The following is a 16,240-nucleotide window of genomic DNA, read 5'->3' as shown; positions in this document are numbered from 1 at the left end:
ATATTCCTACAATTTTTCAAGCAATTATAAATTATATCATTATGGTCACAGTATGATAGAAGCTTAAAAAGAAAAAAAAAAAGACTGAGAAGCTACACACCTTTTAAGCCTGACAGATGTTTCAGAAATCTTCTCCAGGTTGCTGATCTACATTCTCCACACCTCCCTTTATTTCCTGAGTCAGTATTTACCAGGTACTCACATTGTGCCAAATACTGTTTATAGACTATATAACATTATCTCTTTCAATTATTAAAACCCTAAGAGGCCGGCTTTCAGACAAGAAAGTGAGAACCAGTTCTTACACGACTGGACTCAGATCACTTAATTAGTAAGTGATAGATCATGGATTTCAACACAGGCTTCCTATTGATAAAACTCATATGCCCCATGTATGATGCCAAATTGAAGGTTCAGCACATTAATGTTCTTCAAAATGTCACACATTTGCATCCATAGTGAATAGGCAGAGTGTTGGCAGATAATCACCATATGTGAGATGAATCACAAAGGCCAAGAAAGTCAAGGTAAAACTAACAAGATAGGTTAATTAATGAGACACAAATTTTAATGTGAATACTTAACCTACAGTTAAATCCAAAAAGGAGGAAAGAGCTCTATTCCAATATACCTGAAGCTATTTTCCCACAGTTGAAAACTATAATCAAGTTGTGAAAAAAAATCTTTTAAAAGCTATGTGAATCTAATTAAGTAAAATTAGAAAATATATCCATGCAAAAGAACACTATGTAGCCAGTAAGGACAGTGATGTAGATCTCTATTACCAAAGAAACATGTCCATATTGATAAATAAAAACAAAATGTTACAAAAAGATTCATATAGTCAGATTTTAAAAACTTAGGATAACCATGAAGTTTGAAAGGATATCTAGTAAACACAGTTTGTACCTCTGGGTAGTAAGGGTAATAGATGAGTTTAACTTGCTTCTTTATTTCTTTCTATGCCATTTGAAATTGTCTCTCACCCCCCCCCCATGGCAAACATGAACTACTATTAAACTTAAAAAAAAATTCACCCTTTCCACTCCTGTTCAATATTGCTAAAGAACCTTATAACACAAGTGTGGTTTCCCAGTAGGTTTTCCTACGGGGAGGAGAATATAATGTATGTTAGCTTAATAAATATTTAAATCCAGGTGATAGTTAAATTTTAACAGTATATAATTAAGTTGGTAACTCTGGTGCAACTCAATTTCCCCAAAGTTGATGATACAGGAATATCCATATATAAGGTCCAGTAGTATTCAGTGATCACAGCCTAAAATAAATTTAACTGCACGAGGGTACAGTAAACCCTAACCTACTATTTCTTTCTGCCTTTCATATGATTCCTAAGAATAAGGTCTTTTCAATAAATGGAAGACCTCTGAAAATCACAAATGTAAGCTACACATATTACATAAACATATGCAAAACCTATACAAGAATACTCAAAGCTGATATCTTGAAAGCCTTGTTGAAACAAGCCTTAGGAATGCTCTGGTGGAGCCACAGAGCTTAAAGCACTCAGGAGGAATAAAGGGAAGAGCCAAGAGAGATAAGACAACTAGGTAATGTAGGTCATTCATAAGACAAAATTAATATATGCCAGAACAGGAAGGTCTGAGAGGCAATCTACACTGTTACCAAAGTCATTGTGCAAAATATAGAAGGATTTCAGTATTTTTATGTAAAGAAATTTAAAAGATTGTTAATGAAGCTGCAAGGATGGAAAAATATTACATTATAAAAATATTAGCAAACAGGGTTGCCACCCTAATTAACAGTCTCCAATATTTCTAGTCTCTCAGATTCCTTAAATTGGTTTTAATGAAGAAATTTTGGAAGATTCCAGGATTGTTTATTCTCAATTAGAGGGGAGTAGTCATTAAGTTTTAATAAAACCCTGAGAAATATATTCAAATGCTGTGGCTTCTAATATTCATCAAGAGATTTATATCCATTAATTAATTTAGATATTCAATCCTGCTATCAAAATCAGGCAAAGACACTGCAAGAAAACTACAAACCAATATCCCTTATTAATACAGACACAATAACCCTCAACAAAATACAAGCAAACTGGATCCAGCAACACATAAAAAGCATTAGATACCATGGCCAAGTGGTATTTACCTCAGAAATGCAAAATTGGCTCAACATATGAAATATGTTTCAGTCAATATAACACACCATATTAATAGAATTAAGGTCAAAAACTGCATGATCATCAAAATAGTCACAGAAAAAGCATCTGACGAAATCCAACACCCTTTCATTATAAAAACTCTCAACAAACTAGTAATAGAATGTCTTCATGCTGACAAAGGGTATACAAAAAACCCACAGCTAACATCATGCTTAATGCTGAAAGCTTTCCCCCTGAGGCCAGGAACAAGACAAAGATACCCACCCTCTCCACTAATCAACACTGTCCTGGAGGTATGAGGTACAGCAATTAGGCAAGAAAAAGAAAGAAAAGACATCCTGATCATAAAGGAAGAACTTAAACTATCTCTATTTGCAGATAACACGATCTTGTATATATAAGATCCAAAGGAATCCACAAAACAGCTACTAAAATAAGTCCAGAAAGGTTGCAGGACAGAAGATTAAATTAATATACAAAAATCCATCTTATTTCTATAAAAGCAATGAACAGTCTGACAATGAATTAAGAAAATAATTCCACTTAAAATAACATCAAAAAGAATACTTAAAAACAAAGTGAAAAACCCCCCAAGACTTAGAAACTAAAAACCACAAAAATATTGTTGAAATAAGTTAAAGAAGACTTAAATAAATGGAAAAGACATCTCGTGGGGCACCTGGGTGGCTCAGTCATTGAGCATCTGCCTTCGGCTCAGGTCATGGTCCCAGGGTCCTGGGATCGAGCCCCGCATCAGGCTCCCTGCTCCACGGAAAGCCTGCTTCTCCCTCTCCCACTCCCCCTGCTTGTGTTCCCTCTCTCACTGTGTCTATGTCAAATAAAAAGATCTTAAAAAAAAAAAAAGACATCTTGTGTTTATGGATTAGAAGGCATTATTATTAAGATGGTAATACCCCTCGGGCGCCTGGGTGGCTCAGTTGGTTAAGCGACTCGACTGCCTTCGGCTCAGGTCATAATCCTGGAGTCCCGGGATCGAGTCCCACATCAGGCTCCCTGCTCAGCAGGGAGTCTGCTTCTCCCTCTGACCCTCCCCTCTCTCATGCTCTCTGTCTCATTCTCTCTCTCAAATAAATAAATAAAATCTTTAAAAAAAAAAAAAAAAGATGGTAATACCCCTCAAACTGATATACATACAATACAATCTCTATCAAAACCCTAGCTGCCTTTAACAGAAATTGACAAGCCAATTGTAGACTTTGTATGGAAAAACACAAGGTATCCAGAATAGCCAAAACAATCTTGAAAAAGAACCACAAACATGGAGAACTCACACTTCCTTTTTCCAAAACTTCCTACAAAGCTACAATAATCAAGGCAGTCTTGTAGTTGCACAGGATGGACGACAGATCAATGGATCAATGGAATAAAATTAACAATACAGAAATAAACACATTCACAGTCAGTTGATTTCAACAAGGGTGTCAAGACAATTCAATGGGGGGAAATTTTTCACAAATGGTTCTGGGACAACAGGGTATACAACTGCAAAATAAATGAAGTTGGACTCCTACCTTCCACCATACTAAAAACTAACTCAAAATGAATCACAGACCTGAAAAACTTAAACTATAAAACTCTTAGAAGAAAAAAATTCAGGTGCACATCTTCATGACTTTAGATCAGGCAGCAGTTTCTTTGATATGACACCAAAAGCACATTCAGTAAGAGAAAAAAATTAGACCTCATCAAAATTAAAATGAAAAATTTTGTGCTTCAAAAAACACTATCAAAAGATTAAGAAGACAGCCCACAGAATGGGAGAAAATATTCACAAATCAACTATCTGATAAGACACTTGTATTCATAGTATATAAAAAACTCTTACAACAATAAAAAGACAAATAAGGCAATCAAAAATGGGAAAAGGGTTTGAACAGACATTTCTCCAAGAATATATACAAATGGCCAATAAGCAATGAAAAGATGCTCAACATCATTAGTTACTAGAGAAATGTAAACCAAAATCATAATCAGATACCACTTCAGATGCACTAGAATGGCTAATAGTAAAAAGATGGACAATAGCAAGTGTTGACAGGAAGTGGAAAGATTGGGACCCTCTTACATTGCTGATGGAAATGTAAAATTCAGCCACTGTGAAAAACAGTATGGCAATTCCGCAAAAAGTTAAGACAGATCTACCACACAACATAGCAATTATACTCTTAGGAATTTCCAGCCAGAAGACTAGAAAACCTGTATTCACACAAAAACTTATGTTCATAGCAGCATTATTATTTATAACAACCAAAAAAGAGGAAACAACCCCAAATGTTCAAAAATTGATGAATGGATAAACAAAATACAGTATATCCACACAATGAAATATTACTGGTCCATAAAAAGGAATGAAGCACTGATACATGGTACAACATGGATAAACCTTGAAAACACGATGCTAAATGAAAGTTAGACACAAAAGGTCACACACACTGTATGATTCTCTCTATATGTGATGTCTAAGAATGGGTGACTCTACAGAGACAGAAAGTAGATTAGTGGTTGTCAGGGGTTGGGAGGAGTAGAGATGAGGAGTGACTGCTAATGGGTATGGAGTTTTAGGGAGTGTGGATAAAAATGTCCTGGAATTAGATAATGATGATGGTTGCATAATTTTATGAATATACTAAAAATCAATGAACTGTACACCTAAAAAAATTTAAAAGTAAACTAAAAAAAATTCTTGTTTTTAACATGTTTCTCTACTAGGTTGTAAACCCCACAAGAGGCATGTTGCCTTACTATCTACCATATCCACAGATAAACTTTCAAAAAATATTACTGATAGATTAGAATGGATGCATACTTTATGCAAGTTGGAGGCATGTACTAATTTCAATTTATTCAAAAAATTTTTCTGTGCTTTGGATTTCACATTAGTTTTATTTAAACTATTTTCAGATATCTACACTTATTCAGTAACAAATAGCAATGCTTTCAGATAACTTATAAAACAGTAAATATCGTTTTATAGGCTTGTCTCTTCTTACTACACCCTGAAGGACTGATGAAAGCCTTTCATCTTTATACTCCCATTACCTGCTTCATTAAGATTTGCTGCATTGTCTCAACAGTGGCCAGATTATTCTTAGGAACAGAAACATTTAAATTTAAAACTATACCATTTTCAAATTAAAATAAAGGACATCTTTAAGAAATATAATGCTAATTTGGGATTCTTCTGTAATTAATAGTTCTCTTTATGAATAGACTTCAATGGCCTCTTTATTCTTGAGATACTAAAATTAACACCAAGGGCTTGTACAAGAAAAGCTTATTAATGTTTCATGATTCCTCAAGTCTCCTATACTGAAAACTAAAGTGTTGATCATGCAAGGTAACCTACTGTAGCCTTAATTTTAGTCTTTTATAAAATATTCATGAAATCTCCTTTTAAAGATCTGAGATTAATTTAACAGTGCCTGTCCTCTCATAACTGTGGGAAATGCTTACGGACTACTGTACTAAAATAATGCTGATCCTTAAATTCTGGTTGTTTAGAAAAAAGTGATTTACTCCCCGCAGTGGTGCCCACTTTTATTTCCAAAATAAAAATCTGAAAATTTTTTATTTTGTGTTTTGTGCAGTGCTCAGAGCAGCATCCTTATCAAACTAAAATTTTAATTTGAAAACAACTCTGTACACTACCATCTTTTCTTCAAAATAAAAACTTCGGGCCCAATATAGAGTAAGAAAAGTTGCCTACACTTGGTAATCATAAAATGTCATCTGTCATAACTAAAAATAGTGCTACCATGCATGCCTTACATGCAAAAGTCATCCAATTACATTTTGCCTCAAATCAAATTCTTACTGAAGCTCTTCCTTGAATAGCCTCAAGTCAGGTTTCAATTTTAAAATCTTTTGTCTAGGGGGAAAAAGTTGAACTAGTGGGTCATAAAAATACTGGTAGGGCAGGGAATCAGGCTGGCAGGACAATAATTACTTCCTAAGCAAAAGCAAATATTAAGTTTTCTTTAATAAAGTCAGGCAGTTGGGGCGCCTGGGTGGCTCAGTCGTTGGGTGTCTGCCTTCGGCTCAGGTCATGATCTCAGGGTCCTGTGATCGAGCCCCGCATCGGGCTCCCTGCTCGGCGGGAAGCCTGCTTCTCCCTCTCCTACTCCCTCTGCTTGTGTTCCCTCTCTCGCTGTGTTTCTCTCTGTCAAATAAATAAATAAAATCTTTAAAAAAAAAAAAAAAGTCAGGCAGTTAGATGGGAAATTAATAAACAAGTATATATTAGAATGATAATAAAATGTTATTTTTCACGACCTTAATCTTTAAATAGGTAATTATGTATTTATTAGGAATCATAATCCTTACATTCTTCTCAATGGCCAAGAAAAGTGACTAGAATTCAGAGTTGATCATTTAGCCCTACATAGTAAGCTCTCACCTCCACCCAGTAAGCACTCACCAAGCTAGTTAAGTGACAGGTAGAAGGTCCAGAAAAAGATCTGTATAGAATGGGAACTTAACTCTTCCAGCAAAGACAGTTAAGAGGGGCATGAGTCCTATTTCTTCCTTCAATTTACCAGCAGTATGACCCAGACTAGATCACTTAACCTAGTTTCCTCCTGTATAAAATTAGAAAATGGATACCAAACTAAGTAGTTAGTTGAAGCTGAAAAGAAATTTCACACAATGGAAATGCTTGGTGAACTAAACACACTAAATAAAGGTAATATTATAAGAGACAAAGTCAAGCAGGGCAATCAAATATTAAATGCAATGCTTCACTAAGCCCGGATTTCTTGAAATATGAATTCAACTTTCTCTGAAAGCACTGCTAATTTGGTTTCAGTGAGCAAGGTTCAGGTTGATGGATACCTACAACTGCTACAAAGTACCTCAACCAAACAGTTGACAAAAAATACTGGCATCTCTCTTGGCCATCTCCTCTTCCTATAACTTGAGCTTCCTGAAAGATCACGCACAATTTTGGGTCCTTGTCTCTTTTATCACTAAATCTTTCCTGTTTTACTTCCAACAACATTACAACGCATTGGCCAATTTCTACCACCACACATCTGAGGAAAAAGCATTTTAAGTAAAATCAGCATAAATTCTATACTTGCCTTTTCTATAATTTAGTAATCCCCTAATCTGAACAAGGAACTGTCCTGAGTACTAAATATGTACCGCTTTTGCGCCATCCTAAAGTCGAACCATCTAAGTTATGGGCTCAGTACATACTGAGGCTTAGAAGTATTATGAAATAAACTATGTAGGGTTACAGATTGAAATTCTGGTCTGACCATAAAAGTCTCACTTTCTCCATCATACCACATTTTGTATTTAAAGGAGTGTGTCAGTACTCATACAGGCCTCATTTGTTAAGTTAAATTCACCAATTTATTTAGTTCATGTGGCAATGAAGAGACAATAGTATTTTGGTGTCTATCAATACCTTCCATAAATGCCTAAATGGTGACTGGACTGAAACGTGAATACTTCCTTTAATCTCACATTCTATTTCTAGCTTTATTAGAAGGCAAAAAATACAGCAGAAAATAATTCTAATTTCCCACTTCCAATTTCTCTAAACCACAATAATTTTCCTTCCACAGGAAAATTTATATAGCTAATTCCATTTTCTCTAAGATAAAGCTAAATAAAATCTTTAAGCATGTTAAATACATATATTCCTAACCAATGATTCTCCCTACCTGTGCCAACGTGAATAATCTTTAGTTGTAAAGGATGTCAAAATAAGGACTCTACCTATAAAAAGCCTGTTAGTTCCAGTAAATTTTAGTAAGCATGGAGTTATTTATTTTAAATTACTAGAACTGATCAAGATGTACACAAATGTAAACATGAAATTAGCACAAACATTGGTTCAATGCATAATTTACTATGGTTTAAATTTTATTTCTTATTGGCATCCAAGCATTACATCACAAGAAATAGGAACCAAACCTTAGAAATAGGAAATCACTGCTCAAAATCCTATTTTCTACTAATAAGAACTAAATGGAAAACATACTGTTCTGTAACTCTAGAAACCTGGAAAGCTTAATAGACTGGAATGGGGGGGGGGGGTAGGGGCTCAAAGCAAATTATTAGTACAAAGAAAGAGAATTAACTTCAATACTAGGTAAACTAATTATATCTATACAGACAGCCCATAACTTAGATGGTTCGACTTTAGGATGGCGCGAAGGCGGTACGTATTTAGTAGATCTGATACTCTGAATTTTGATCTTTTCCCGGGCTAGCGGCACATGGGACGCTACTCTTGCGAGGCTGGGCAATGGCCGCGAGCGGCAGCTCCCAGTCAGCCACGTGATCACGAGACAACTTATAAAACCATTCTGTTTTTCACTTTCAGTATAGTATTCAATGAATTACATGAGACAGTCAACACTTAATTATAAAAGAGGCTTTGTGTTAGATTATTTTGCCCAATTGTAGGCTAATGTAAATACTCTGAGCACGTTTAAAGTAGGCTAGGCTAAACTATGATGTTAGTAGTTTAAGTGTATTAAATGTATTTTCAACTTACAATATTTTCCATTTATGATTCATTTATCAGGATGTAACCCCATCATAAACTGAGTAAGATCTGTACTTCTATAACCATTTATACCTACCATATTCACATTGAATATAAATGCTCACTGGAATAAACAGCGGATAGTATAGACAAATGAGGTAGTATTCACATCAGAATGCTAAAACAGACCAGAATAACATATATCGAATTATTTTAGATTATTTCAGTGGAAAAATAAACAAATGGGTGCATCCAACAAAAAACAGCTATAATTCCTCTTATTCTTATGAAAATCGTAATTTTAACAACTCTGCAGTCTGAGAGTAGAAATTCCTAAATCTATCTCAATGCCCAACTCTTAACAATAGATTTGCAGGGATATCAGTAATATCTGATAATTTTTAATCTTTAAGTTGCTTTGAGCTCCTCAAGTAAATGCTATATAGAATAAATCTGATAGTGGTGATACAGTATTTGAGGAGAGACAATAGTATTTTGGTGTCTATCAATACCTTCCATAAATGCCTAAATGGTGACTGGACTGAAACGTGAAAGCCCTGAAGATTTAAAAACATATGTTTGTACATTTTACACACACACACACACACACACCAGTAACAAAAGTCAGCAACATCCATGATGAAGCAGAGAAACAGAAAATTTGGTCTCAGAATCCTGCTCTGAAGATGCAAAGAAGAGAGCTGGTTAAATTAAATTTAGTAACATTGTTGAGCCTAAATTCTAGCAAGAGATAAGATCAATTGAATAAATAAAAAGGGAACCTGGGGGATACCTAGAGACCAAAATTAGAGTTCTATTCACTGCTTAAATATTCTTCCTACGTGCAAGCATGTAATCCAAGCCCTAAGGACAAAGAGAAATTAAAATTACTCTCTCAGCCCACAGAGTCCCCACTAGGCTTAACATTTTGACAATACTCAACAACTAACCACACCTACCTTCTTTCACTGCTAGTGTGAAAGACTGCCTATTTTACTGCAGAATGAAGACCATACAAAAAGAGAGATACACCATGTTCAATAAGATGACACAGACTATATAAACGAACAAAAATCAAAACATGGGTCTATTTAGTAGGTTTCATATTTTTCAATCTTCAGTTGTTCAAAGAAATTGTATAATAAAAACAAAAGCCCCATGTTGTCAGATGTGGTCCTGAATAATTTAATCCCTTTCATTTTCTTGGTTTCCTTACCTGTAAAATGAGAAAGTCAGAATAAACAACTAATAAGGTGCCCTGTCTGCACTTTTCAAGACTGTATGTATAGGGTTCGAGGCCAGGACTAAACCTAGCTGAACATCAGAGCTCTCAGCCTCTCCCTTCACTGAGGTATACAGAACCAATGAGGAGACCCAATGGCGAAGCCACTGCTGTTTCTGACTTCATGGAATTCATGGCTAGATACACATGTATATCCAGATACATATCTATTTATCCATACAGACATTAATATAAGATATATAGGCATCCTGACTCTTTTCCTAGCCTCTAAATTCCAGGAAGGCAGAAACAGTGGTGGCTTCATCACTGTGTCTCCTCGTTGACTCTGCACAGTATGCGGGAACAATGGAGTACCTCCACCTGAGAGGATTCGTAAACTGACAAAATAACTGTTTCAGAGTTAAAACGATCAGAAATGCATATGTAATATTTAATCTTGGCCAAAGTTTCAGGACAGACACTTTCATACATTTGTACAATATTTTGTACAATCTTAAAAAATAATACTGTGTATCATCTTTCTGGAGGGCAATTTTGCACCATGACCCAAAATCCTAAATATTGTAACCCAGCAATTTGGAAATACTCATGGATAAAAACAAAGATTTATATTCATTTTAGCACTGTTTATACTTGCAAAAACATTAGGAATAACTTGAATTTTTAACTAGATGGGATTAATAGTACATACTTAGAATGATATAACCATTAAAACAATGTAGAATATATTTTAAATAAAAGGCATTTCCCCATTTAGTGAAAGACTACATAACAAAACGTACCGTATGACCCCCTCATCATACACACACACACCACTAAAATTAATACATCAAAATAAAACCACTCCATGTGAAGCAAAAGTTTTAGTCTTCAAGACACCTAAATTTTCTACAAAAATGTATATATATATGTATATATAGTATCGTGCAGCTAAACCAAGATCTAGAATATTCAATGAATGCCTAAACATCGTGTTTCAACTAAGTTTAGAATTAAAAGTAAGGGCCTTCCTCCAAACAGGTCTCAAAATTGATTAATGCCAAAGTTCCCTCCTAAGGCATTTTTTGGCTTTCTCAGGAGGTACGTGAGGCATTTATTTCACGCAGCAAGACCCCTGCTCCTCTCTACCTGAATGTCAGTACGCACGTACAACTGTGCCCATATTCAGTAACCTTAAGCCTCTAAAGAAACTCCAAGTGGTTTATCAAACGTAAAGACCCCCTCCCTATAAGAACCTCTGCAAAGAAGGACGCTCCAGAAATGGGCCAAAGGCAGTTTGTCTTAAGATATAATCAAATTGAATTTTAATGCTGGAAACACTTCTGACGCCATCCCACAGAACTTGTCTCAAAGGTCGCCTACAGCACGTTAAACTGCCAAATTCAAAAAACACTAGTAATAATGGATAGTGTCGCACAGGTTTCTAAAATCCCACAGGGTCCACAACCATTGCTCAATCTTCATACTAAACAGCTTCTCTGTAGTATTTAACCATTCAATTCCTAATTCTTTATCATTAAACTTGTCATTTCTCTGAGCGTCACGGAAGTTCTATAGTCACTTCAAATCTGAAGCTTCTAAAACCGAACTTGGCATCATTTCTGCCTATTTCTACTGATACTAAAAAGCTCTAGCACTTCCAGTGTTCCACTCCAACTGAAATCATGTTGTCCTCTTGAGTCCCTCCCTTACCCTAGTCCCACAAATCTATGCCCAATGTCAAGTATTTGAGTTTCTCAAATCTGTCACTTCCTTTTCATGCCTATTTTCAGGCCAAGTTCAGTCATTATTTGCTTTAAATCTGGGCACAAATACAGTCATCCTAACTTCGGCCTCTAAGTTCTCCTCGAATTTATCTTATACAGCACCCCAAACCAGTCTTTCAAACCTGCTGTCATTTTATCGCTCCTGACTTTAAAACTTCCAAAAGCTCTTTATTTCCTTCCTGGTAAAATCCAAAAGCCAATGTCTTCTGCAATCTGGCCCAAGGTATCTTCTCATAAAACCAGACAACCTCAAAACCGGAAGCCTAGAAATCATCAAAATGAGGAAACTGAATGAAGACCAAAAAGGGTAAGTTTCTTACTCTGGCCAAAATTAAGTTACCAAACCGGAAACTTAAAAACCTAAATCAGTATTTCCTAAATTTGCCTGATAATAACACGAATGACACCAAGATGTTTAATATACAGATTGCCAGGCCCTTCTGCTGTAAATTCTGATTCAGTAAATCTGAGTCTGATCACAGGAATCTGTATATTTAAGAAGCGCTAGGTGATTCTCATCTTCAGAGAAGTTTGAGGAAACCTGACCTAGATCTTGCAAATCTTCTATATTCTTTGACCATGTCGATCTTATCTTTCAACTGCTGTCTTATACTCTGTTCTAGCCAAAAAGCTCTACTCACTGTCTCAATTATACCCTGTTTAGAGGTTATATCATGCTCCCACCCTACCTAAACCTCCAAACCTTCCCATTCCTTCCTATTCTAAGCTCTTCACAATCTTAAGCAATGCTTTCCATATAACCCCAATAATCAAGTACCATGTGGATTTCATTTGTTGCAATTATGCTGCTAAGAATGGAAAATCAAAGATAAAAAAACATGTAAGAGAATACAAATTAATACTGGTTTTAGCCTGAAAGATAAAATGTCTTAAATACTAGTTAATCAGCAACAAAACAAAACAAGAAAAAACAAACTTTTTAAAACATTGAAATCAGAGTAGCTCTCACTTCTGTTACACTATTATACTTCACCATCGTTAGACGACTGTGTTTCAACCATGGCACTTAAGGTAAGGAGGTAACAGTAAGAAAAAAAAAAGGGGGGGGGGCGCTAAGTATTTTTATTTTTTTTAAGTAAACCCAGAGCTTAGATTTGTTTCTCTTCTCTATTGTCACACACTTCTCCTAAAATGAAAAAACCTCATTTCCTCATAAAATGGGGAAAAACTCATTCCATGGAAGTTTCACCTCCTCAGTGATTTCCATTAAGTCGTAATCTATATTCTAAAATGTTAATACTAAAATATAACTTCACCAATAAATCAGAAAAATAGGTAACAAGCAAAAAAAAAAAAAAAAAAGAAAAAAAGACAAGCACTAAAATATTAGGCCATTCCATTTAACATACAATGTGAAGCTCCCCAGAGATATCCAAGAGTAAATGTGATTTTGTATTTAGTGCCTAAAAATAATAAAAATAAATCTCTGGCATAATATGGGCTATACTGGATTTTAATTGCTCCTGTCTCAAAATATCCCTAAATTAGTTCAGCAAATAAGATGTTATTAAATAGTCTAAGATTTAAATTATTAATACAGATCCTTAGTATCTGCAGAGTAGACCCTGATGCAACTTTTACCTATTTTTAAAGCTTTTTTTATTGTATTGTTATCACTACTCTCAATTTTAATTATCAAACACTAGTGTTTCAATTCGCCTTTCATTAGGTCAGAAGGATGAAGAAATAAAAATCCTTCTCTTCATTAAATTCACATATAAAGAAACCATACAGGTAAAACTCCAAAGCTGTACTGTTTTCTGGTCTTTAAATTGTAACTATAAAAATCTTTGTCTCAATGTGAACTCAATCTCAAACTCACCTTTTCCCCGCATTTATTTATTGAACCAATTTTTAAAAGGATGTTATGAATGTTACTGTAATTAGCTCCACATATTGCTTTTAGAAACATTATCACCAATTGTGCAAGCAATTCTGCTATAGAAGGAAATAATATTTTTTAAAAAACTATAAAACTTAAATGTGGCCAGAAAAAAAACCTGTGTGTAATGCCTACCTGGACTACTTAAAATAGCTCTAATTATTTTTAAGACAATTTATTACAAGGGGTCAGATATATAGCTTACCACCTTCTCTTTTTAAAAAAAAAAAATGGCACATTTAACCATCTACATAAAATATTTTTAAAATATTCATTACAGTCAACATTTTAGCACTTATGGGCTTAAATTCTTACACAATGACCCACTGAGACTTGAAAGGATCTGCTGGGCTTTCAAGGGGGAGGAAAGGGGATCAAGATCACTGATTGGTTATTAGAAGGACAAAGGTTAAAGACTTAAATATAGACATGCATTTAAAACTAGTGTGTATACAACTTAATGACTTCAAGATATACAAAAATATAATCTACTTAAAATGTGACTGATAAAGACATTAAAGGTTCAATCAGATTTCCAAAGAAGAAACAAGCTTAATTGCAAACACAGTATCCTACTACCTACAGAAATCTTGGATAGAATTTCAACTACACCAAATCAGCTTTAAAAAAAAATAGTCACAGAAAATATGCCATTATGTAATACAAAGATAGCCGTGTGAATTTATCGCACCAAAGTGACCAACAAATGAAACTACACTGTTTACAATGTGCAAGATTAAAGAACAGAACCTAATCAACAATAGGATTGCAAAGCCTAAATCAAATGCCAGTGAAACAGAACAGCATGACATTTCCTCATACACAACCAAATATAAAAACATATGAAATAGCTGTTTTAATCTTTAACTTTTAAAGCTTTCATAGGCTCCATTTCCAATCCAAAATATATCTAAAACTGCAAAGCTTATTCATAGCAACATATTATTGGTTGCATAAAAACACTGAATATAAGATTAAAAAGCACATATACCCTTATCCTTCCAATTTTTCTTCTGACAGTCCATCTCTGGTCACGATCTGCCCTCCAGATGCAATTATCAATTATGCATACCAACAGAAAAGCTGTAACTGCACAAAGCTACCCTGTGAGACATGAAATACCGTTTCCTCCACCGTAGTCTGCAGTCTCTGCTGCACAACTGCAGCAGGACCGGAGTCACCTGACGTCTTCTGGGTGTGGAACAGTCTGACGCAGTGCAATCTGTAACTAGGCTGCTAATACTCAGGCACTACCGCCTTCCTCCTGTGTGTTTATTGTTCTAATCTTTTGCTTGTTGCCCATACCAAAGGGAGCTACTTTTGCAGGGGGAGGGGCAGGCTACCAAAGAAAGGAAAGAAATGAGAGCTGTTCTTTTGGCAGAGTTAACCACCGAATATATGTGAAACGCACTTACAGCCATATGCAACTTTTTTCTTTTCATAGATGGGTGAATTATGCTGTTGGTTTCAGTTTCATTTAAAACTCTAAAATCAATAGTTACCTAATAAGATAAAAATGGACTGATCCAAAGAAGGGTAATAGCTTAAATTTCAAGCCTGGGAAATGCTGAATCTCTTCCTACTTTCTCCTGAGTTTATTAATAAGGCTTAAAGCATTCAGCGTTTGCACCCTTATGAGGGTATGAGTGGAGAATCACAAAGTCAAATTGTTAGTATTTGCTGAATATATGCTACTTAAGGAAAAAAAGGTTTTATTCAATTTCAGGAGTCTCATCTTTCTAATGTAATGCTATTTCTTCTTTTACAATAATGGAAATCTAGACACTCAAAAATATATATTTATTCCTACTCATCACCTGCTACAACTCAATCTTTCAATAAATATCTATTAAACATTACTGCAGGTACTATTAATAGACTCTTAGCTTGAAGAGAAATATTCATGTGCTAATTATATCATTTGCTGTGGGAAAATGACATAAGACGAAACCAAAATTTTACTGATAAATACAAAAACAAATCTATGTATAGGACTTCCAAAATTTTTGCTCAACTTTCTAAAACTGGCATTCACTCCAGTGCAGAATGTCTTTACTAATGTTCCACAACTGGTTTAACTGATACAAGCATTCAACGAAGCTATAGAGGCAATATTTAATGACAAATCAGCTAAAATGTTCTAAAGTGTGTGATAGGATAAAGTATTATAAGATATATGGCCTATGTACAGAAGTACATACTTCTGAAGATGATATAGCTACACTGAAATTGGCATATTTTCTGGAACTTGCTATAAAACTCTGCAAAATCCTTAGAATCAGAAGTAGTCCGGTAAACGACTCAGTTCTTTCCTATCTGCCTTTCTAACTCCATACATAAATAAAGCAAAGCAATTTTTAATGAGAGTCTACTATTCTAAGCTCAAAAGTTAGTATCTAACTTAAAATTTTATTCACTGGACCCGTGTACAATGTGGTATTTGAGAACCCTGTCGCAAAGTCATACAATGGCTGAAAAAGTCTGGCTTCTCCACACGATACTTTGAAATCTCAAACCATTCAGTTAAGTATGAAATATTTCCAAAATACTATCTCTAACAATGAATCCCCTGAAACTGCGAAGACATGTAAATACTTCAGCATTAGAATAAAGCACTCAAAAACAGCGCCCAAACGCTGCTTTCAAGACAGATTACTGC

The 16,240-nt window shown here is 34.9% G+C and overlaps 1 protein-coding gene across 4 annotated transcripts in view; it reads right to left on the bottom strand.

Annotated features, from left to right (window-relative positions):
• RTN4 (reticulon 4) overlaps positions 1-16,240 on the bottom strand; it is a 71,122-nt gene that overhangs the window by 17,651 nt on the left and 37,231 nt on the right. Inside the window, exon 1 of one of the 4 annotated variants that reach the window (XM_021701285.2) lies at positions 14,573-14,810. The exons of the other annotated variants lie outside the window; for them this stretch is intronic. Coding sequence (XP_021556960.1) covers positions 14,573-14,606 — 34 coding nt within the window. The 5' untranslated portion in view covers positions 14,607-14,810. Of the gene's footprint in view, positions 1-14,572; positions 14,811-16,240 lie in introns of those variants that run through there. 4 annotated transcript variants of the gene reach the window in all.

The sequence above is a fragment of the Neomonachus schauinslandi genome, chromosome 10, assembly GCF_002201575.2.
Source record: "Neomonachus schauinslandi chromosome 10, ASM220157v2, whole genome shotgun sequence".
Lineage (NCBI taxonomy): Eukaryota > Metazoa > Chordata > Mammalia > Carnivora > Phocidae > Neomonachus > Neomonachus schauinslandi.
This window is presented reverse-complemented; position numbering and strand designations above follow the sequence as displayed.